The sequence below is a fragment of the Mytilus trossulus genome, chromosome 3 (assembly GCF_036588685.1).
Source record: "Mytilus trossulus isolate FHL-02 chromosome 3, PNRI_Mtr1.1.1.hap1, whole genome shotgun sequence".
In the NCBI taxonomy this organism is placed as follows: domain Eukaryota; kingdom Metazoa; phylum Mollusca; class Bivalvia; order Mytilida; family Mytilidae; genus Mytilus; species Mytilus trossulus.
In genome coordinates this window covers 67,769,152-67,792,672 of record NC_086375.1, presented here as the reverse complement: position 1 = coordinate 67,792,672, position 23,521 = coordinate 67,769,152, and the positions used below count along the sequence as shown (strand labels likewise).

At 30.4% G+C, this 23,521-nt stretch overlaps 2 protein-coding genes across 7 annotated transcripts in view; one reads left to right on the top strand and one right to left on the bottom strand.

The window, feature by feature from the left end:
* Positions 1 to 3,613, bottom strand: part of LOC134712205 (threonine aspartase 1-like) — a 19,687-nt gene extending 16,074 nt beyond the window's left edge. Inside the window, exons 1-5 of one of the 2 annotated variants that reach the window (XM_063573529.1) lie at positions 3,521 to 3,595; positions 2,268 to 2,454; positions 1,934 to 2,001; positions 1,246 to 1,314; positions 848 to 968 (exon numbers count right to left, since the gene is read on the bottom strand). In XM_063573529.1, the coding sequence (XP_063429599.1) occupies positions 848 to 968; positions 1,246 to 1,314; positions 1,934 to 1,936 (193 nt within the window). In that variant the 5' untranslated portion in view covers positions 1,937 to 2,001; positions 2,268 to 2,454; positions 3,521 to 3,595. Of the gene's footprint in view, positions 1 to 847; positions 969 to 1,245; positions 1,315 to 1,933; positions 2,002 to 2,267; positions 2,455 to 3,520 lie in introns of both variants that reach the window. The other variant, XM_063573527.1, reaches the window with a different exon arrangement.
* LOC134712204 (protein transport protein Sec23A-like) lies at positions 3,564 to 23,521 on the top strand. 5 transcript variants are annotated; one of them, XM_063573522.1, is made up of 22 exons: positions 3,564 to 3,723; positions 5,565 to 5,792; positions 6,228 to 6,285; positions 7,076 to 7,162; positions 7,669 to 7,746; positions 11,191 to 11,349; positions 11,745 to 11,845; positions 12,231 to 12,375; positions 13,045 to 13,203; positions 13,801 to 13,916; positions 14,097 to 14,220; positions 14,752 to 14,922; positions 15,162 to 15,268; positions 15,903 to 16,056; positions 16,274 to 16,425; positions 16,756 to 16,843; positions 17,614 to 17,700; positions 18,011 to 18,166; positions 18,589 to 18,654; positions 19,028 to 19,042; positions 19,997 to 20,026; positions 22,753 to 23,520. In XM_063573522.1, the coding sequence occupies exons 2-22, from the start codon at positions 5,572 to 5,574 to the stop codon at positions 22,843 to 22,845; spliced, it is 2,367 nt and encodes a 788-aa protein (XP_063429592.1). In that variant the 5' UTR covers positions 3,564 to 3,723; positions 5,565 to 5,571; the 3' UTR covers positions 22,846 to 23,520. The 5 variants fall into 5 exon arrangements, with proteins under 5 accessions (XP_063429592.1, XP_063429593.1, XP_063429594.1 ...); XM_063573523.1 differs by lacking the exon at positions 19,028 to 19,042; XM_063573524.1 differs by lacking the exon at positions 19,997 to 20,026.

Genomic DNA, 23,521 nt, shown 5'->3' with positions numbered 1-23,521 from the left:
ACCTTGGTCTAAACCCAATTTGACATTATATACCTAAAAAAATCATAACAACATTAACATGTGCGCTAAGTTTCAAGTTGATGTGGTGTCAAAACTTAATGGTAATCACCTTATAAAAATAAAGTAGGAAAGATAAATAGACTGGGATACAAACCATAAATCAAAATGTGCAATCCCTTCCAGGAAAGGGTACTACATGTTCAAGATGATTTCCATATTACATGTATAGTTTTTTTACATTTGAGTGAAACATGCATTTTAATGCAAAACATTGATGGTGCAATCATCTGACTTCAAAAACTCTGAATAATTCATGGATTACAAACTGGATGTCAATTTTCTTACATTGTAATGCATCAACAAAACTTTCATTAGATACCACTGATTTTTAATCTGATCTCTTTTTCAGGAAATAAAATAAAACTCACAAAATTCGAAATTAAAAGTCTTTTTGCATGAAACAAAATGATAAAATTGGTTTTAGAATGTCCAGTGACAAAATAAAATGTATATCAAATTGAGAACAGCTTAGTTTGTTTTGAACATAAACTCTTTTTGAACTATAGAATTAGACAGAGACATGCAAAGCAAAATATTTAATACATTAGTTCATAATGAAGCAGTCTGCAGGAAGACATTTAAGCCTACATTGGCACATTATTCTGACTCAAGACCAATCAGTCTTTGCTCCTTATTCCAAGTAATAGTAAAGAAAGAGCAAACACTAATTTTGAAGTCTTTTGTTTGACCTGATCAAAAATGTAAATCCCAATCTTTTACACTTAAGCCTACCATGCTACAAGACTATTGAGACAGTGAAATCCAATGAAGTAATAGTGTAACCTACCCTGGACACAACCAACAGCTCCAAACTGAAGTGACAGGCCATCCATGACACTTGCATCACACTCAACAGTCCCATCCATGGTCAGGTTAGATCCTAATCCTGCATTGGTATTGGGAGAGTCCTAAAATAAATTTATTGCCAAATAAAAATAATGCCTTTTGGTTTCTGTTTTATTTTCACATTCCTGACAACCAAACACAGACTTAGACTTAAGTAAAAAAAGTTATTGCCTACATTTATAAAGAATCACATTTAAAAAAAAAATAGCCGCCTTTGTGTTTTAATTTTTTTTTAAAAAGAAGCAGTTTGAAAATAAGGCATCTATGTATTACAGACTACATGTGTTACATGAGAGTGGGAGGTATACCTTACAAATCAATACAAGTGTATTTACTAACCTCCAAACATTTTACAGCTATAGTCACACAGTCTACTGCACTCTTCCCATTCTTTATTGCTTCAATGGCCTAAAATCATGTTTAAATTAGTTAAAATTTCTTCAAATATTAAGAGTCTTGGTGATATCTTAAAATGTTGTTAAATGATACTTGCAATGAATAGGTATGAATATAAATGGAGAATTATATGAATATCTTAATATGCAGATGTTCAAAATATCAAGGTACAATGTATTGCAAAGACATTATTACTGTCATATCAAACCAACTTTGTGATATAAAGATGTAGGTATACAAGTCAAAGCATAATATCTGTAAATAAGAGGTTTAACATAGCCTAAGTTGCTCACCTCGGTCTACAGTTGCATATACATCTACAACAACAAGGCCACTCACCATCATTGTAGACAGTACATACATATGTATATAATTTAGATGATATTTTTTTCTGGTAAAAAATCATTTTTATTTAGGGCAATAGCTGAGCCAATATAAGATAATCAAAAAAATTTTGCTTTTGATTGATTTCATACACAGGTCTTAAAAATCGTTTTAAAAAATGCACCATATTTAAACGTTTGTATTATCTAATAGATTTTAAGTTTTTTTACTGGCCTGTTGTTAATTGATTCATAACATTAATACTGAAACTGTTTCTGTGATATACATATATATTATTTCAACATACCATTAAACAGGCTTGTTTACAAATACCTTTGTACACATCTGATTTTGATTCTGAATGGTAACCAGCACCTGTAGGAAAAGATAAGAATATTGACAATATCCAGCCATTCTAGAAATAATTGCTTGAAAATATAAAAAAATAAATAAAGAAACTTCCTTAAATGTTGACCTCCAGCAAAGGTTAGGTCTTACATGCAGTAGAATCTTGTATAAACTTGTGTGAAAACTGTAATTACATTTAGTGGTCATCTATGAAAGTCCTGCTAAAGTTTGACATATGTTCTAATCTTAATTTCTTTAGATTAATAGGTCCACAGGACTAGTTTATTACTAACTTAAGATTTAGGGTATAGATATGTTTGCTCCCTTCACAGTTAGTTAGCCTTATTTTTGTAGTTGCAATGTCATTAATGTGAAGTTTGATAGTTGTTTAACATCTTCCACATATCAGTTTACCAGTCTTGTATGAATCAGACCTTGGTCTTTGTTTTTCATCAAGGACGTATAACTACCATATACATCCTTGTTTTCATCAAAATATTCATTATTCATTTTGTCAGAATTCGAATAATTTACAAATCACTAGAGGAATTCTGTCTATGTTTTTCAATGTCACTTTATTTTAAAACAATAAAAAAATTACTTTGTATGGTAAAATAAAATGAATGTAAATAACATGATACTCTGACAATGTTTGAGGTCTTATATTATAGGACTAGCATTTAAACCTGTGAAAGTGGACGATGTCTGTATGAGTGATTTTTTTTTAAAGAGTTTTCCAACGATTGAAAAGTTATGGTCAGTGAGTCAAAGACAGTACATCTGTGTCTCAATAATACTTAATATGGGGACAAAGTCCAAAAAATAAAATCAATCTACTATTTTTAGTATTTAGATTAATAAGGGGACAATGTGTCCCCAATTATGGTAAAAAAAAAAAATCAGGAAAATTTCCTGAATTTTTCATTCTACTAATGAACTCAAAATCGTTAACTTTTTTTCCAGATCTCCTTCCTGTTCCGGTTTCCCCCCATTCGAGCAGAAATCTACTTCCTTTTCTGTTCTTGTTTGGATGAGACTTTGAATAAAATGTATAAAGCGTTTCTTTGTTTACATTGAATATGACGTCATAACTTAAACAACTAAAATCCCTAACAACTAAACCAAAATCAGAAACTTTATGGTATTTTCATTTCTCTTTTTAACATGCTTTAAAAAAAATCATACAGACTTCGTCCCCATTCACAGGTAATGCCTGCCTCATATTATCGGTATTACGGGGAAAACATTAACTCATAAATGTACATTGTAGGTTATGGATTCTTTTCATGTAATACAAGGTTTTTTTTAGTGATTTGTCTTTAATTTGCAATAAATGCGCCCAATTTCTATGTTTTTTTTTAAATTTGTTGTTATTAATTTTTTTTACAATTTTCCGGAAAGAAAACAGAGTTTCCACGTCTTCGGCTTTAACTTTTATACACTTTATTTAGATTTTTCACCCCACAAATAAATGTGCCTTTCTTTTTGCATTGTTTTTTAGTACAAGAAAGTGTCAAGGTATTTATGTAGCTTGTTGTCTTTCTACCTGCATGAATAGCTATCATTATTATAGTCTAAATTGTAGTAAACTGAGACGATGCAAAAATGAAAGTGCCAAAAACCGGAAGGGATATCCCATATATTGCGTCATAAGTTGCATTCTGGGATATTTACGTGGCATCACAGGAGATTTCTCGTGTGTGGATTTGACAACTGGAAATATTCAACGTCATTTCGTTGTCTGTGGAAGTAAGTATTCCAAAATACAAACAAAATTGATTTGTTTGATATTCATAATGTATTTGTAAAGTGAAAGACACCACTCAAGTTTTGAACTGTAAATAATTGTGTGACAGTGAGCACCGGCTTCTGAAACTGATCGACAGTGTACCAGATATTTTATATTATTTGTTCTTACATATTTTAACAAGTATAGTTCGTTTACAGTACACTAATTGTTGTTCGAAATATCTATTTACACAGAGAATGAAAGTAAAATTTTCAACCAAGTAAGTAAATGGGGGATATTTTCACTACACTTTTTCCATATTTTTATGTCATTTTTTTTATCAGTCACCATGAGATCATAAACATTTACAGTAATGTACAATCTGATTGAAATATGTATGCTGTGTCCGAACTTTATTGAAAAATTATCTGACACCGCTGTGGTTTTGACTGTATTGATTTGAAGAAGTTTTGTAATGATCATGATGATTAACACACAACTCTTTCAAATATTTGGAAACTAAGCTGGATTAGGATATCATACCAGAATGCAGAATGGAGCTTCATCATATTCTTATAACATGTAATATTACATTATATTAGGCATTACATTTACTTGTGTAAGGGGACGAAGTCTGTATAAATTATTTCTTTTTAATTCAAACATATTTTAACTAAAAAAGAAATGGAAATACCGTAACGTTTCCGGTATTGGTTCTGTTGTTAGGGATTTTAGTTGTGATGCTATTTTAGTTATGACGACTTATTCAATGTAAACAAAGAAACGCTATCATCAAGTAATATTTTTTCATATCAAAGAATAATTAAAAATAAAATTGTTATTGTGTTCCTTCCTATACCTTACTGGACTGATAAATATATATTTCACTCAAAGTCTCATGACAAAGGAGACCGAAAGAAGAAACTATAGATTTCTGCCCAAATGCAGGAATTTAAAAAAGTGACAAAAATTGTTTTAATTAATTTTTCTACTGTAATAGGGGACGATACTACATGTACAAAAAATGTAGGTTCCCCTTATACGGGAAGCATTTACAGAGGATCAGTATACATTTTTAGTCAGATTGCACATTATATTATGGGACATACATACACCATGTTTGAACAACCATAACTTTTAAATTGTTGGCAAACATTGCTTAAGATTCAGTGATCTCTCCAGGAACTTGATTATAGCTGCAGGGTATCGTGATGAAGCTGACTAGATTTTATAAAGGAGTGACAGTGTTACAAATGCGCTGTTGTCTACTCTTTGGTCGGTTTGTTGTAGCTTTGACATTGTACACATTCCTCATTTTCTTTCTCAATTTTATGATGTAATTTTTTAAGAAAGTCTGAAACACTGCCATTTCAAATCCAATGGTGCTATTTGAAAATACTGAGTTTGGAATTAAATTCTGGAAAAGTGATGACAGCTATACATTTGTAAAGCTTGCTATTTTATAGTTAAGTTGGTTAATTTTCTTTGAGAAATTTAACTTCTTTTGCTGTATTTTTCATGTATTTAACACCTAAAGTATAAAGATCAAATGTACAATACTACATGTACATGATGTATATTAAATTTTATATGTTGACTCTGAAATAATTGAATTTGACAGAATACAGGATTTGATCATGACTGACCTTCATATAGAATTACATCATAAAAGTTCAACCATTCTATTTTAAAGAATTAAAGGTGGAATCGAATTAATATAGTATTATTGTTACTTTCTTTGTGGTAAATGCTAAATTAGGATTTTGGTAACACTAAATTCATAGTTTTTAGTTGTGAATGTGAATTTATTTTGTAATGTTTTGTTTTTCAACATTTTTAACTTGTTTCTTAATATTGATAGAGCCAGCATGGCAACATATCAAGAATTCATTCAACAAAATGAAGATCGTGATGGAACAAGATTTAGTTGGAATGTTTGGCCATCTAGTCGGATAGAGGCTACTCGTATGGTTATACCCTTAGGATGTTTATTGACCCCTATTAAAGAGAGAGCAGACTTGCCACCAATACAGTATGATCCAGTATTGTGTACAAGACCAGCATGTAGAGCTATACTTAATCCATTCTGGTAAATATGTTAGATATTCAGCTTTTGATAAACACAAAAGTCATTTATTTTCACACAAAGACTTATCACGGCTTATGTACATGTACATTAAGTACTGACACAGTGGATTTAAATTTTAAAATAATGTACAGTCCTGATGTTTCTAATGGCATGTCACTATTTTCATGAATGTATGGATAGGATTTTAGTTGCCATACATGCAGTAGAAAAGTGAAATCTTTAATCTTCTATTTACAAAACCAAAAACTTATACATAAAAAAGTGAAACATTCTTTCAAATTTCCATCCTTTGCAATACAATATATTATATATATACAGTATAAACATTAGTGTTTTCACTTTAATCTATTATATATTTTTATGATACAGTTGCTAACATCTTAGCAATATTTTTTCATGTAAATGTTAATAACATGATCAATTATTTCATTTCAGCCAAGTGGATTACAGAGCAAAGATTTGGGCATGTAACTTCTGTTTCCAAAGGAACCCTGTAAGTTGACCTCTACATTGTGAAACAAAATTACAGTGATTGATAATAGTATTTGTGTATTTTCTTATAAAAATCCCATTTTACAGAAGTTAACTCAATAACAAGCATTTTGTTTTACTGTATCAGGCTCAGCATACAGTATCTCAGTTTACACTGGTAATAGAATGAATTATCGCTATTTTGTGCATTTTTTCTTTGATCTTTTTTTGTGATAATTTTCATATCATTCTACTCGCTTGAGATGGAAAATTATCGCTAGAAACTAAGCATGCACGTGGCGTTACTAACGAAATTGACATTAAATTGACACGAAATTGACAACGTCGTCATAGGTAAAATAGCGATAAACAGATTATCATTGGTCATCTCAACTCGATTGCTTTTCTCTCTTTCGCTGTACCAGCTCAAACGAGAAAATCAATCTCGAGATGATCAACGATAATCTATAATTATATGTTTTTTAGTACACTTTCTATTTGTATAATAGAAAAAAGAATATGCCATAATGGGGTATCCATTCATAAAACCATATCACTACATGTACATGCACAGCTTTAATTTAACCAGACATGTTTAAAAGTGTCTGACTAACTTTGTGATCTATAAAAACCCATTAAAACCTGTTTCAAGAAGTATCATAAAGTTTATATCTTTGAGTGCATTTTCAAAAAAACCAAAAACAATCAATTTCTGAAAAGAATAGACACATAGATATTCAATAGCTGTTAACATTAACAAATATTCATAAAATAGTATTTTAAACATGTTTTTCAAATGTATTTTATTTCAGTTTCCTCCACAATATGCAGCCATCTCAGAACAACATCAACCGGCTGAAATCATTCCTCAGTTTTCTACATTAGAATACACAATTACTGTAAGTTTATCATTTTGTGTATCACATGTACCACAATGAACAGCTTTACTATTACTGTTAAACTGACAAATCAGCCATTCCTAAGTAATAAATACTTTAAAGAATTTTAACATAGACATTTTTTTAAAGTAAAAAATTCTAGATAATAAAATAAATTGTTAGAACATTTGACATTCTCCTTTTTTCCAGTGAAAAGATTGGTAAAAAAACTTTAAAAGTTAAAACTAGGTTATCATGTTAAACATTTTTGAAAATGGTGGTACACCTAGATGAAATGACCCTTGTTCAGGTTCAGATTACTTCAAATGGAAAGTTTCTTAATTGAATATATAGTAAAATTGTAAGATATACCAGAACTCATTCAAAATGTTTAATAAAATCAATTTCAAAAATTGTTCTGTAAAGTTCATAAAAAAAAAGTTTTGGTATGAAATGAAAGTAAATGTAGAATTGTTTGACATTTTATTGAACTATAATTAGTAACATATTGATTTATTTCATTACAGAGAGCCCAATGTCATCCTCCTGTGTTTCTAATTGTATTGGACACATGTATGGAAGAGGAAGATTTACAAGCTGTTAAGGTAAACCTTTTTAACGGTCAACATATAAGATTTATCAAGATATGCTTTATATGTATAATCATAAACAAACAGTATTTACCCAACAACAGTTCCCAGTATTCTGCCCAGGCCGTTTTAGCACAGCACTTTTCAGCGCTATTGCAATTCCCCGCTGTCCTATTGCACTGACCGCAGCGGTATGCCACACAAACGCGTCGCTATATTTTTTTTCGTATTTTTCAATTTTTTCAAATTTCCCGCTAATATTTTACTTTGGATCACGTGATCGACTAGTTTACGATTTTTGAACAAATTATTCCTGTTGTATTAAAGGAACTCCGCGGGACCAGTCTAATAAATTTTGCAAAATGGCATCTGAAAGATCAAAATAAACAAAGATTTCAACATTGAGATCTATTTTTATACGACCGCAAATTTTGAAAAAATTTTCGTCGTATATTGCTATCACGTTGGCGTCGTCGTCGTCGTCCGAATACTTTTAGTTTTCGCACTCTAACTTTAGTAAAAGTGAATAGAAATCTATGAAATTTTAACACAAGGTTTATGACCATAAAAGGAAGGCTGGTATTGATTTTGGGAGTTTTGGTCCCAACATTTTAGGAATTAGGGGCCAAAAAGGGCCCAAATAAGCATTTTCTTGGTTTTCGCACTATAACTTTAGTTTAAGTTAATAGAAATCTATGAAATTTTGACACAAGGTTTATGACCACAAAAGAAAGGTTGGGATTGATTTTGGGAGTTTTGGTTTCAACAGTTTAGGAATTAGGGGCCAAAAAAGGGCCCAAATAAGCATTATTCTTGGTTTTCGCACTATAACTTTAGTTAAAGTGAATAGAAATCAATGAAATTTAAACACAATGTTTATGACCACAAAAGGAAGGTTGGTATTAATTTTGGGAGTTTCGGTCCCAACAGTTTAGGAATTAGGGGCCAAAAAGGGACCCAAATAAGCATTTTTCTTGGTTTTCACACCATAGCGTTAGTATAAGTAAATAGAAATCTATGAAATTTAAACATAAGGTTTATGACTATAAAAGGAAGGTTGGTATTGATTTTGGGAGTTTTGGTCCCAACAGTTAAGGAAAAAGGGGCCCAAAGGGTCCAAAATTAAACTTTGTTTGATTTCATCAAAATTGAATAATTGGGGTTCTTTAATATGCCGAATATAACTGTGTATGCAGATTCTTAATTTTTGGTCCCGTTTTCAAATTGGTCTCCATTAAGGTCCAAAGGGTCCAAAATTAAACTTTGTTTGATTTTAACAAAAATTGAAACCTTGGGGTTCTTTGATATGCTGAATCTAAAAATGTACTTAGATTTTTGATTATTGGCCCAGTTTTCAAGTTGGCCCAAATCGAGGTCCAAAATTAAACATTGTTTGATTTCATGAAAAATTGAATAATTGGGGTTCTTTGATATGCCAAATCTAACTGTGTATGTAGATTCTTAATTTTTGGCCCAGTTTTAAAATTGGTCTAAATTAAAGTGCAAAGGGTCCAAAATTAAACTAAGTTTGATTTTAACAAAAATTAAATTCTTGGGCCTCTTTGATATGCTGAATCTAAACATGTACTTAGATTTTTGATTATGGGCCCAGTTTTCAAGTTGGTCCAAATCAGGATCTAAAATTATTATATTAAGTATTGTGCAATAGCAAGTCTTTTCAATTGCACAGTATTGTGCAATGGCAAGAAATATCTAATTTCACAATATTGTGAAATAGCAAATTTTTTTTTAATTAAGAGTTATCTTTCTTTGTCCAGTATAGTTAGCAAGAAATATCTGCAAGAATTTTTTTTAATTGGAGTTATCTTTCTTTGTCCAGAATCAACTTAAATCTTTGTTATATACAATATACAATGTATATTCACTTTTTACTACCAACTGGTAAATTTAAATAATCTTTACCATTCAGTGATAACAAGCAGTTTTTTTTACATCTTAATATTTTATGATGTATTTAAATGAGTAGTAATTGTTGCAAACTCCATTAGAATATTTTTATTGAAATTAGTTTTGGAATAAGGGAAAGGGGGATGTGAATAAAAAATTGGGTTCAATTTTTCTCATTTGAAATTTCATAAATAAAAAGAAAATTTCTTCAAACATTTTTTTGAGAGGATTAATATTCAACAGCATAGTGAATTGCTCTAAGAGAAAACAAAAATTTTAAGTTCATTTGAATACATTCATTCTGTGTCAGAAACCTATGCTGTGTCAACTATTTAATCACAATCCAAATTTAGAGTGGAATCCAGCTTGAATGTTGTGTCCATACTTGCCCCAACCGTTCAGGGTTCAACCTCTGCGGTCGTATAAAGCTACGCCCTGCGGAGCATCTGGTTTTAATTTAAAGAATATATAGAGGCATATATATATGAATGAAATGAATTGACCACATATCCCGACGTCACTCAGAAACTTGTTTTACGAACTTTGAACAAACAAGGATTTTAAAAACGATCAAAAACAGGGGTCTGTTACAAATTATTTGCCGGGTTTACTATCTATATGAAACCCCGAAAATGAGCAAGTCTATTTAGTATTAATTATCCCCTATTCGAACTTTTAACTGTTTTGTCAGAAATTCTACCATTTGATAACAATTTGAGAGGATGCGATTAGAAAAAAAAAAACAAGCTGATACGACTTAAGAAATTTTACTTTCTCGGATGTCCAGCTTGGATGTGGCCATTTAAATATTGTAAAACGTTAAGGTCATAAAAATGAGAAATCTTTATGCTAAAAAATGTCAATTCCTGTCAAATGTCGTAAGGTAAACAGTACACTGCTACAGTTGGTTACAAAACCAAACACTAAAACAGAATCTGACAATGACTTTATTGTTGGTCCTTACATGTTCTGCAACATTACCTGATAGTGCTAACAAATCTTGGCACAGGCATGTCTGGGGTAGACCCATCATGGAAAAATACTTCTCCTTCAGTTTTATACATAGATAGTATGAGGATTTAATATATGAATTTGCACTGGAGAAAAAAAGACTCTTCTTCTATATCCAGACAATAACATTAACAATCAAAGCATCATTAAGGGGCACACTGTAACTTCCATGAGAATGATGAAGACATCATAACAAGAGAAAACATCAACAGCATAATATAATAAAAACACATAACAAATCAATTCCAATCAAACTGTGTGCCGCAATAAAGTTACTGAGAATTGTCGAAAATTACGCGCTTACCACAGCGCTATCCAATAATCCTGGGGAGAACACTGGTTCCTCTTACTTTTAAGAGCTACTTCACTTTTCTGGTAAAATGGGAAGACAAATCTGTAATAAATAATGTTCAGTGTACAATTACACAATTGTTATGTCTTTATTTAATGCTTTCAGTATGCTATGTTTATAAAATTACTTGTAAAGTTGTCTGTAATCAGATAGGACACCTCCTTTCATATGACTTTTTGTATTCACAGGAATCATTACAAATGTCCCTGAGTTTATTACCACAGAATGCCTTGATAGGATTGATAACCTATGGTAAAATGGTACAAGTTCATGAACTAGGATGTGAAGGATGCTCAAAAAGTTATGTCTTCAGAGGAACCAAAGATTTAAATGCCAAACAAATACAGGTAATATTACTTACAAATATCATGTATATACCATGTAATAATTGGTTGAAAAATATTTCACAAGATATAAAATTCACACAACACTTAAACATTGAAGTCTGTCAATTATGATTGGTATGACCATGGCTATACAGTGATGTATAATGTACAAACTTTTTGTTGTGGTTTTCAGTTTATTTCAATATAAGTTATTTAATGAATAATAATGATTTGCCTTATTGTGTATTTTGACATTTTACAGTTACCTGTCACACCAACTTGGGCAGACTCAGACAAAAATGACATTTTTCTTAAACTTAATTAACCATCTTATTGATTTGAATATAGAAATTAAAGATACACAAATTAGTTAAAATTTATCTACCTTAACTTATGATGAACTTTTTTGCTTGAAGGATATGCTTGGCATTGGCAAAGGAGCAGCCCCTGCTCAACAACAGAGAGGGGGAGGAGGTGGACCACAGGGACCACAGCAACATCAGCTTCCTTCAAATAGGTAGGTTGGAACAATAAACACAGAGTAAATGAGAGTCTAGGAATTAAATGTGATAGTCAACTACATTAACTTGAAGTTTGAAAGGGGTGCAATAGTAGTGGTTGAGGGTGTTTGAAATAAATTTGGTAAAAAAAAACTCAACATTTTATATGTATAAAGAAATTATTGATATTGTAATTTTAAATGATGTAATTTCATGGGTGAAATTCATCTGTTTGAAAGTTATATGTGAGTTACTTCAAACTGCTGTGTGTACTTAGTAAGTTTAAAAATGTTAAACACTCTCATTTTCAATGAAAATAATTTCCTATATGAAATAAATGGGAAAAGAATGAAGGGGAAATCACTGAAAAAAATGATCAATATTCTAAATTTTTAATTTCAGATTTTTACAGCCAGTCCATAAATGTGACATGAACTTAACAGATTTATTAGGAGAACTACAAAGAGATCCATGGCCTGTAACACAAGGCAAACGTTCACTTAGGGCTACTGGTGTAGCTCTGTCAATAGCTGTAGGACTCTTAGAGGTATGTAAGCTATAGTCCTTGCTTTTTTAAACGTATGAAAAATGGCAAACATTTCAGAATTTTAGAAAACCACATTATTGAATAACCTGAAATTTTAGAAGAAGCTTTGTATTGGTAATAATAAGTACATGTTTTTTTTTTTTTGTTTTTTTTTTAAGAGTATCTATATCACATGTCCAGTTTTTACTATTAAATATTAATAAGAAAAAAGTATTTGCCAAGTCCACATGGCCATCAGTTGTTTTGGGTTTTTTAATGTCACAAACATCTATATTCAATATGTTTCTTGATTACAGTTATATTAAAATTGAGAATGGAAATGTTGAACACGTCACTTTTTAGAGAAAACAAACCAACCCAAGAGCAAATAACAGTTAAGGTCTCCAATTGGTCTTTAAACATGTCGAGAAAATACTGCAACCAAGAGGTGGGCTTCAGCTGATCTTTCAACAAAAATGTGTACTAGTTCAGTAAAAATGGACGTCATACTTAACATCAAAACATGTAAATGAAATAAAATTAAAAATAGACAAGACTAACAAAGGCCAGATGCTCCCGACTTAGAACTTGTCTGTTTTCAGTCTTATATATATGCATTACTTAGCTCGATAATAAGATAAAGCTCCGATTACTTAAATTAATTCATACTTGATATATACCTTTTTTCAGTGTACCTTCCCAAACACAGGAGCTAGAATAATGTTATTTTGTGGTGGACCATGTACACAAGGACCTGGTATGGTTGTTGATGATGAACTTAAACACCCTATCAGATCACATCATGATATAGAGAAGGACAATGTTAAATATATGAAGAAAGCAATGAAGGTTTGTTTATTTGATTTATGTCACAGAAAATATACTCAATGTTTAAAACATCAATCTTTCTTTTTAAGTGCATGCAATACATCACATCTTGTGTTTAATATAATATCGTATAAACATAGTCACATGTATATCATATTATTTCTAAGGGCTGGTCATTATTTAATGTGGATGGCTGCATTTTCTTAAAAAAAAATTGTAAGAACTGTAAGTAAAAACTTTATATAATGGGTGGTTGGGGTATAAAATGATTGCCTCCTGTCTACTCATGTATTTAGTTTTGGAACAGTCCTAACCAAGTTTGAATTAGATGAGGTTTTTACATGCCAATATCAAGATTTTTTAATATATGAGTTAAAAGGGATGTGGGGAATAGGACAATGCAATACTCATACAAACTTGACACCACATTTCACCAAAAGATCACTGATATGCATTACAGAAGCTAGTTGGATGTAGAGTTGTCTCATTGTTACTCATACCCCATCTTCTTATATCTATATAGTGTATTAATTTATGATTTCACGTTAATTATAATTTAAACATATGAATTAAGTGATGTAAGAATTTAACAATTTTTTTTTTTTTCCTTGATAACAGCACTATGAGGCCTTGGCTAACAGATCAGCAAACAATGGACATATTGTAGATATTTACTCCTGTGCTTTAGATCAGACAGGTCTACATGAGATGAAGTTTTGTCCTAGATATACTGGGTAGGTATACACTAATTAAAAATTAAAATTATTATTGCAAGAAATATGAACTTAATCTGATTTTGGAATGTGGTAGATTTGCTTTTATTTATGGTTATTGAGTAATCAGACTTGCTGTAATTGACTGTCTTAAAGCTTAAAGAGTTCAATTCACTTTATTACCAAATCTTTATATTTTAGGGGCCACATGGTAATGGGTGATTCATTTAATTCATCCATGTTCAAACAGACTTTCCAGAGGGTATTTTCAAAAGATGGTAAACAAGAATTCAAAATGGGATTTGGTGCAACAGTAGAAGTCAAGGTAAATGTATAGAAATAAATATCTGTTGAATGTTCTTGGTTGTTCAAAACTAAGAATTTGTCGTTTTAGATATTTTAGATTATTTTGTATTGAAATCTAAAAATAACCCTGTTTTTCATGCATGAAGGCAAGTGTTAATCTTAATGCTAGGGAATATTTTAAGTCAAGTAAGTACCACTCCAAGTGATGTTGGCTTAATATTATGTCTCTTTCAGCAAATATTTACAGCTCTTTTCATAATGCTAGTAAGACAAAGGTTTGGTTTGGCTTGCTTGCTTTGTTGATATAAATGTTTGCTCACACATTTTTATTACAATATTTGAGCAAACATTGATACAAACAAAGCAAGCAAGCAAAACAAACATTTGTCTTGCTACATTATAAAAAGAGCTTTAATGATTTATCATGCTTATATGGATATAAAGTTTAATTTTTAAAGTAATGATTTATTTATTTTCTTGCAAAGTTAAAACAGTAGAGTTGAACAAGGTACTTAAATGGCACAGCATAACATTTATTTTTGTTTTTCAGACATCGAAGGAGCTTAAAGTATCTGGAGCTATTGGTCCATGTGTATCTTTAGGTGTGAAAGGGGCGTCTGTGTCTGATACAGAAATGGGACTTGGTGGTACATCTCAATGGAAGTTATGTGGACTTTATCCAAACCTCACTCTAGCATTCTTTTTTGAAGTGGTTAACCAAGTAAGTTAATTAATTTCATTTTAAATAAATGAATAGGGCATTTTTACTACTCTTTTATTATTGCAGAAATAATTTGAAAGAGATAGTGTAAAGAAAATAGTTTTGAAATTTTACTTGGTTAAGTTTTTAAAAAAGTATTGGTGTTGACTGTTGACTGCAGATATTCTTATGGAGTTTAAGACAGAAAAATGTTATTGAAAATGTCAATAGCCTTATATTCTAAATGTTATGTGTTTCAGCACAATGCCCCTATACCACAAGGAGGAAGAGGTTACATACAGTTTATAACACAGTATCAACATTCTAGTGGTCAGAGAAGAATACGGGTATCAACAGTAGCTAGAAAGTAAGTGTACATGTAAGAATTAATTATCACTATCATAAATAGAACTTGGTCACATACTGTTGTTAGCATGATTAAAATAAAAAAAACTGTGAGAACAATATTGGATGTTTTTCGCCAGAGAATGAGATTTGACAAACTTTAAGATCAATCTGTCAATTAAAATTATATTGCACATTCATATTTCCTGAAAATCCAGCGAGCTGAATAACAAATTTTAGTTTAAAATGATGTCTTAGAAATTCTCTAATGAATGAATATTAGAGTAACATTATATCACTCAAATATATTGAAAATGTTAGTGGTAAACATGCTATTTAAAAAAAAAAAGAAGGTCTTTTGGTAAACTGTGACTTTTATCCAATCTATATTAAGTTGAAAGCTTTTATGATATGCATTCATGTACATTTACTGTGGATTCATTAATATTCGTTGGATACCAATTTTCGTGGGTACAGGAGAACCACGAATTCAAATGTTCAACGAAATACAAATGTTGTAAAGGTATGAGTGTAGACTTTGCCAAAACCACGAAATTAAATATCCACGAATATGTAAGTTTTCCTCAAACCACGAAAATTGGTAACCACTAAAATAAATGAATCCACAGTAATTAATGATCAAACCTTTATTATAGTTGGGCAGATGCTAGTGCCAATATACAACATATATCTGCTGGTTTTGACCAAGAGGCATCAGCAGTACTAATGGCAAGGTTAGCAGTATTCAGAGCAGAGACTGATGATGGTCCTGATGTCCTTAGATGGTTAGATAGAATGTTAATTAGACTGGTAAGTTCTCGAAACAGTCTCTCTCTTTCTGTTAATGCCTTTGAATGTAAAATCAACAAAACATGAAATGTTCTTAAAAGTCTATTGGAAAATTAAAAGAACTGTCAGCAAAAAAAACATTTTTCTTAAGCTGTTAATCAGTTATAATGTAGAAATTGTAAAATTCAAATTACTTTTAAAACATATTTTTAATGTATTTTCTTTTATTTATTTTCAGTGCCAGAAATTTGGAGAATACCACAAAGATGATCCAAACTCATTCAGATTTTCAGAAAACTTTTCATTATATCCACAATTTATGTTTCATTTACGAAGATCACAGTTTTTACAAGTTTTCAATAATAGCCCTGATGAAACGTCATATTACAGGTAAATGTAAAATATATTGTATTCCCTTTTATTTAATTATGACATGTTTTGAAAATATTAGCATTATTTTTTAGGTGAAAATTTCAAACATGATTATTGTGTGAAATAAATTTCAATGTTTAAATTGATACTTTAAAATAATTTTAAAAAGAATATTATATTATGATAATATTGTAGTTCAACCCAGCATAAGGAACATTGTCTAAATTGACAAAAAATGCATATTTTTTATTTTTGGACAACAAGAAGTATTACAACTATAATCTTGTAATGAAATAAGACTTAACTTAAAAAGACAAATTACATATAGAAACATGTTTTATGTTTTAGACATATGCTGAATATAGAAGATTTAACACAGTCGTTGATAATGATACAACCAATATTATATGCCTACTCATTTAGTGGTACACCAGAGGTAAGGTTAATAATTGACTTAAGATTGAACTATGTAACAAGGCTCTAATACATACTGACCCTTGTAAACGCAGAAAATAACAAAAGTTTAGGTTCCTGCTCTTATAATAACTTTTGCATGCTTTGATTAATGTTTTGATAGTTCAACATGTTTGGAATGTCTAAGCACATATTAACTTTGTATTTTACACATTTTGAGTGTACGGTGCCTAAGTTATTATAAAAATAAGAAGATGGTATGATTGCCAATGAGACAATTCTCCACAAGAGACCAAATGACACAGATATATAGAATAGCAAAAAAAACAACTGTATAAGTATAATGGCATACAATACAGAGACACATTGTTCTGTATGGACAAAGCACATGTAACATACCCTGCAGTAAATATAAAAATTGAGAAGATGTGGTATGATTGCCTTCCAACGAGACAATTATTATGCCCATTAATAATAAAGTAAGTTCTAATGTTTTCAATGTGAAATTTATCTTTCTGCTATTGATGGTTGAAGTTATATCCAAGAAATGATTATGTTTTATTTTCTTCCTCATTATTGTTTAAAGACACAATTTTATTTAAAGATACCTTTAAGTTAAATAAATTGTGAATTGTTAATAGTATTGCAAGACATCATTCTTCATAATTGCTTGAAATACCTAAAAATGGTAAGCCATTTACACTTGAGTTATATTCTTATATTCTAAATTTATCATATTTATTACTGAATTACTGAATTTAAGCATAATATGTAATATTATTATGATTTCAGCCTGTATTATTAGATACCAGCAGTATACAACCAGATAGGATATTATTAATGGACACATTTTTCCAGATAGTAATCTATCATGGTGCTGTAAGTATTCTAAGTGACTGATTTCATTTTCATGGATTTTTAAACTTTTCAATATATCCCTGTTTTCTTAGCTTGTTTCATATATGCTAAACAAATCATTTCAAGGGATTTCAAGGGAAGAAATAGTTTCTGCTTTAAGTCCGTTACTGCAGATCATGTTTGATCTTCTCCCCAATGATAGTAGTTGATTCACTTGAAATGTGTAGTTGTAAGTTCAATTGTTTGGCTTATCTGAAGTCTGTTTTTATTATAATGACTTACAATTTAAAGAATTTTGTAATAAATGGGTATTTATAAATATTATTTTTAGACTATACATGAATGGAGAAAACAAGGTTATCAAGAACAACCAGAGTATGAAAATTTTAAACAGTTACTGCATGCTCCAGTAGATGATGCACAAGAAATATTACAGACTAGATTTCCAATGCCTAGATATATAGATACTGAACACGAAGGATCACAGGTAAATTACTTATCCTTATATTTACAACCTGACTGTTAATTCCATTCATAAAACTTATTTTAAGGTAACTGACTTACAGTTGATTGCATTGAGTGTGTATGTATCTATCTGTCTGTAGGACTAGTATACTTCAAAAGGAGGGTAGTGTACCTCACCTAATATTGACTTTACGGTTCAGCTAACAAGCAAGCTAACCAAAGATATTACCTTTACCTACACACTCAATGCAAACGTAAATGATTATTAATGACTTATTATTTTTGAAAACCTGTAAAACATGTCAGCACTTTAACTTAGGAAAAGAAAAAAGTCAATTTGATTTGAAAAAAATTGGCAGTTGATACTACACATATATATTAAAGAACCAGAACTTTATATCTTTATGTCTTCAAATGCTATATACTTTATATTTCTTATTCCAGGCTAGATTTTTATTATCAAGAGTAAATCCCTCACAGACACATAATACTGCTTTTGGCTGGGGACAGGTAAGTTTCACTGATAATTTTGTTTTATTTCATATTTCCATATTATCTTGCAATAATGAATTCATACTCACCAGATATATTTCACATGCAAATTATAATTTTATGTACATATATAGCCAGCAGTCTTATTTGCTTGCCTTGTCTTATTTGGAGTTAATATTAGTTTTGTTAAGCTTTTTAATACCTTATGTGTTATGATATATAATTGAATGATACTAAGATAAGAACTTACAATAATAAAGCACTTTGCGCCAACATAATGTTATATAGCCATCATTAATAGCTGTAGGATTCAGTGCATGGATTTCCACATTTCTGATTTTGCATTGCAATCTATGAACCCTTTTTACTAATCTTTTATTTTCAATTCTAGTCCACAGCAGGAGGGGTGTGTATATTTGTCATAAGAATTTTACAAGGGGGAAATAACTCAATGTTGTCAAATAATTGCATGTTAGAAAAACCCATTAATTTTATTCGTGATACAACAGTTTGTTGAAGTTTCTTCATTTCTTTAACACATGTAACTTGTTCATAAAAGACATTTATTTTGACATGAATATGTCCAGTTATAAACTAATGGTTCATTATTTTATTTTCTCCCATTTAACTTTTTCTAATTGTCATGATGAGGAGAGAGAGAAACACAAAACTATTCAACTTGAAAATCCGGAGATATTTATAGATAATCGTTGATTATCTCAACGAGATTGATTTTCTCGCTTGAGCTGGTACAGCGAAAGTGAAAAAAGCAATCGAGTTGAGATCACCAATGATAATCTGTTTATCGCTATTTTACCCCATGACGCCGTTTCAATTTCAGTGTTAATTTCGTTAGCAACGCCACATGGCCTCCTTAGTTTCTAGCGATAATTTTTCCATCTCAAGCGAGAAGCATGATATGAAAATTATCACAAAAAAAGATCAAAGGCAAAATGCACAAAATAGCGATAAATACCTGATCTGATAAAATAGTAAAAAGATTTTTTTTCTCACTTTACTGTGTCTAGCATCATACCTTGACATGTCCATATGTCCATGAACATTGATTAAAGTCTTTTAAAGGATAAAATTGACACTCTATGAAAATATTTTCAACCATAATGAAAAAAGAGCCAAAGCGTGATTCAGCTAATGATAGCAGAGGGTGTTTGCCCATCTTCTTGTAAGGATCTCACACTGTCAGCTGATTATGACATGGGTCAAGTCATTAAAACAAGCGTGTTTCTTCTTAACATAAACTTCTTTATTAACAGATTCACACAACTGTTTTTTTACTATATATTATTATTCCCTTTATTATGCTTACCCCTGTATTAACATGCACCCTTATTTATGACAGATAATATCATTTGGAGGTGGTAGTTCAGAGGTAGTAATCATTATTTACTATTATTGGGTGATAGTTACCAACAATATTTATGATAAAATAAGCTGTGATGAAATGCATAAATTTTTACGTTTATTTTGAAGAAAAAGCTCTGTTTCAGGATTTTCATCAACAACAAAAAACATAACTTGAAATGAAATATTCAAAATGAAGTGAAAACTTTAAATTCTGTATTTTTTTGACAAAGTTTTTATTTATACATGTATATTGTCAAAATTGCAACAGGATGGGTTCTGAATTTTACAGGAACTTCCATATCATTTTGCCGTCAAAGGGGAACAAATAATTTAAAAGCTGACCATGCAAACTGGCAAAATAAAACTTTTCTTAATCAATTGACTGACTAGCTGAATCATTAACTGCCCATTTCAACTTCAAAATAAGACATTCTTAGCTGGCAAAAAACTTTGGAAATGATTAATTTATCATTTACTGTGCATGTACTGAATTCAATTATGAATATTTGTTTCTTTAAAACCTAATCAAATAACAACATTAAATACTAAAGTCTCCAATAAAATAGTTAGGATAACAGAGCTCCAGATAAGCTGCATATTTGCGTGATCACGCAATACAAATAATAGAAAACCCAATGCAATTGTCCATTGAAGGGTTGAACAACCCAATTAATTCAATGGAAAACCCAATAATATGCCAAAACTATGAGTCCTCAACCCTTTTATTGGCTACCATTTGCATTATTTACCCTTATCTGTTTACAGTCGTTGCGTAAACTATTTTTATAATATTTATAATTGGAAATTTCCTGTCGTTCTAAAAATAGATCCCTGCATCAAGTAACTGAAATGGGTCCCTGTTTGAGTTTTCCGTTGCTCAATAGGTACACGTGTTTTTGTAAACATTTCGATCTTCTCGGCGTTTATCCAATTAGCGTGTGTCATATTATTTTCGCATTGCTCTGGATTTATCACAACATACATTGAAATAAAACGAAAGTGAATGTCCGGTTAAAATATTGAATAGAAGCATGTTTTCGGCTTCTTTTGAAAAGCTGAGGGAAAGTTATGATGATAACAAGACTCAGCCAGTGTTTTAAGGAAACGTCCATCGAACGCACGGGCGTGTGTGCGTACTATAACGAGAACATCGCTAATAAACACAGAGTTTCATCAAAAACGAAATCAGTTGGAAAAAGTGAAAGGCCAAATCAATTACGAAATGATAAAGCATCAGAAACCAAAAGTTCTAAATAAAAGTCAACTAAAGCCAGATTTATGTAAATTAAATAAAACAAAATCATTCAAGTGCAAGAGTTTATATACTATTTTTTATTCATTTTACGGTTAGAATTGATGAATATACAAATCATGCACACAGGCACTGGTCTTAGAATTTATTATATAAACTTTAAGGTATAAGACGAGTGCCTGTGAATACATATATCCGTTTTTGTGAGAAAATACAAAACTGGCAAAAGGTTTGAAACGGGACACAATTTAAACCTACAACTGCTCCTCAGTGAATAAACCAAATAAAACAGCTAGCAAATAACCCTCACCATAACCCTAAACCTAATAAAACAGCTAACAGAAAGAAACATATAGATGGGAAAAAAGGGGTTGATATTGCCTAAATATTTCAATATTGTGTCGATGAAAAAACCCAATACATTAAGGAGCTTGGTGGTGAAAAACCCGATTTGATATTAACCTGACGGGTGAATTGAAATTGTTATGCAATTAAAAAACTTTATCACCCAATTATATAAGAAAATGGTGGGTAAAAACCACAATTTGTGAATTCTTATCTGGAGCTCTGGGATAATAAGCATCTTCATGTTATGTTTAGAAATGTGACTGATTGCATGTTACTATATGGATGGTAAATGAATGTATTGTAAATGTGCTGGGTTGTGGGCTGTCTATGTGTTTTGAAGATATTGTTATGTTCAATCGACTCTAAAAATACATGTACCTTGATAATTTCTCATTTGTTTTTTTCTTAGCATGTTGTAAAATTATACATACTGGTAATTTAAAAGGCAGAGTTTAACGCTCCTACACAAAGTGAATGATAAAATGTCAACTATGCAGTTTTTAACATACCAACAATTAAAACTATTCGTAATTGTTTCAGTTTTGTTTCAAAATTAGTATCATTAGAACTAAGCATTTTTTAATTTTTTTTATATATTTTTGGAAACATAGTTTGTATCATGATTTTGCTTGTAAATATTGCATTTTTTTTTTAAGTTGGCACATATTATGTTAGTCAGAACTAAGGTTGTACCAGGAATTGTAATTGAAAGATCTTAAATGACATATAGTATTCATGAACTGTTTGCAGGCATATTTTTTAGCTTTTTTTAAGGATGGATTAATTATGTCAGTTTAAGTTAAAAATACTATACTGCATATAAAATGCTTTTTCCCATCAAAAAACAACACATCAAGATACAAGCAATTATGATATAGCTGTAATAAAATAGACAGGTCAAGGAATTGGCTCTTGTATGTCTTAAACCACTATGTCACAGAGGCCATCTCTCAGTTTTCCTGCTACTCCACCTCACCAAACTTAATAACAGAAAACATAAAAAAAAAAAAAAATCACATTAATAACCCCCTTCATAGAGATTTTCTCTTACCACCTAGTATACATCATAAGTGATAAAGGATGGAGCACTTTCTAACTTATCCTAGTTTCACATTTATTTAATTTAACATATTTTATATTATATTTTTCAGGATGGTGCAGCAGCAGCAGTACTTACAGATGATGTCAGCTTACAAGTATTTATGGAACATCTGAAGAAATTAGCTGTATCAAGCTCTTCTTGATGATGATGCTAGTATACACTTTGAACTTTGAATATCATTATGAGGTCATGACCAGTAACCACCAGGAATTAAGTGACCAAAAAGCATGTTGTGATAAGAAATGTTAATATTTGTTGATAGACGTTTGTTTTAAATGCAAAATACAAAATTTTACTTATTTAAGATGCAACATGTCTTCATGCTCACTGTGCTACAGGTTGTTTATATGAACTAGTCAGAAAAATGCATGGAAGTGAGGGTTGTATGTTATTATTCCCGATAAATGTGATGTAGACTATTTGAAGGACTGATATTTTCCTATTTGTTCTATTTTGAAATGAAAATATTGAAACAAATGATTTAACTGTTCTTATTCTGGCAATTTATAAATATTAGCAAGCACATTAAATGTATTACAGTAGCATTTAATATGACATGTTTACTCTTGTAAACAAAAATAGATAATAGTTTTAACTTGTAAAATAGTGTGAATGTGTTCAATACTCAATATTTGAAGGAAGTATCTAGAACTGTTTCAATAAAACTAATTATAAAATGTTTGAATGAAGTATTAAGTGCTGTTTCATTTGTTTATAATCATCATTTGTCTATAGTGCCATTATTTATGTCTTTTTTTAAAAATTAAGTCTAGTTGATGTTAATGAATCAACAGCATTTTATCATTTTATAAATTGAC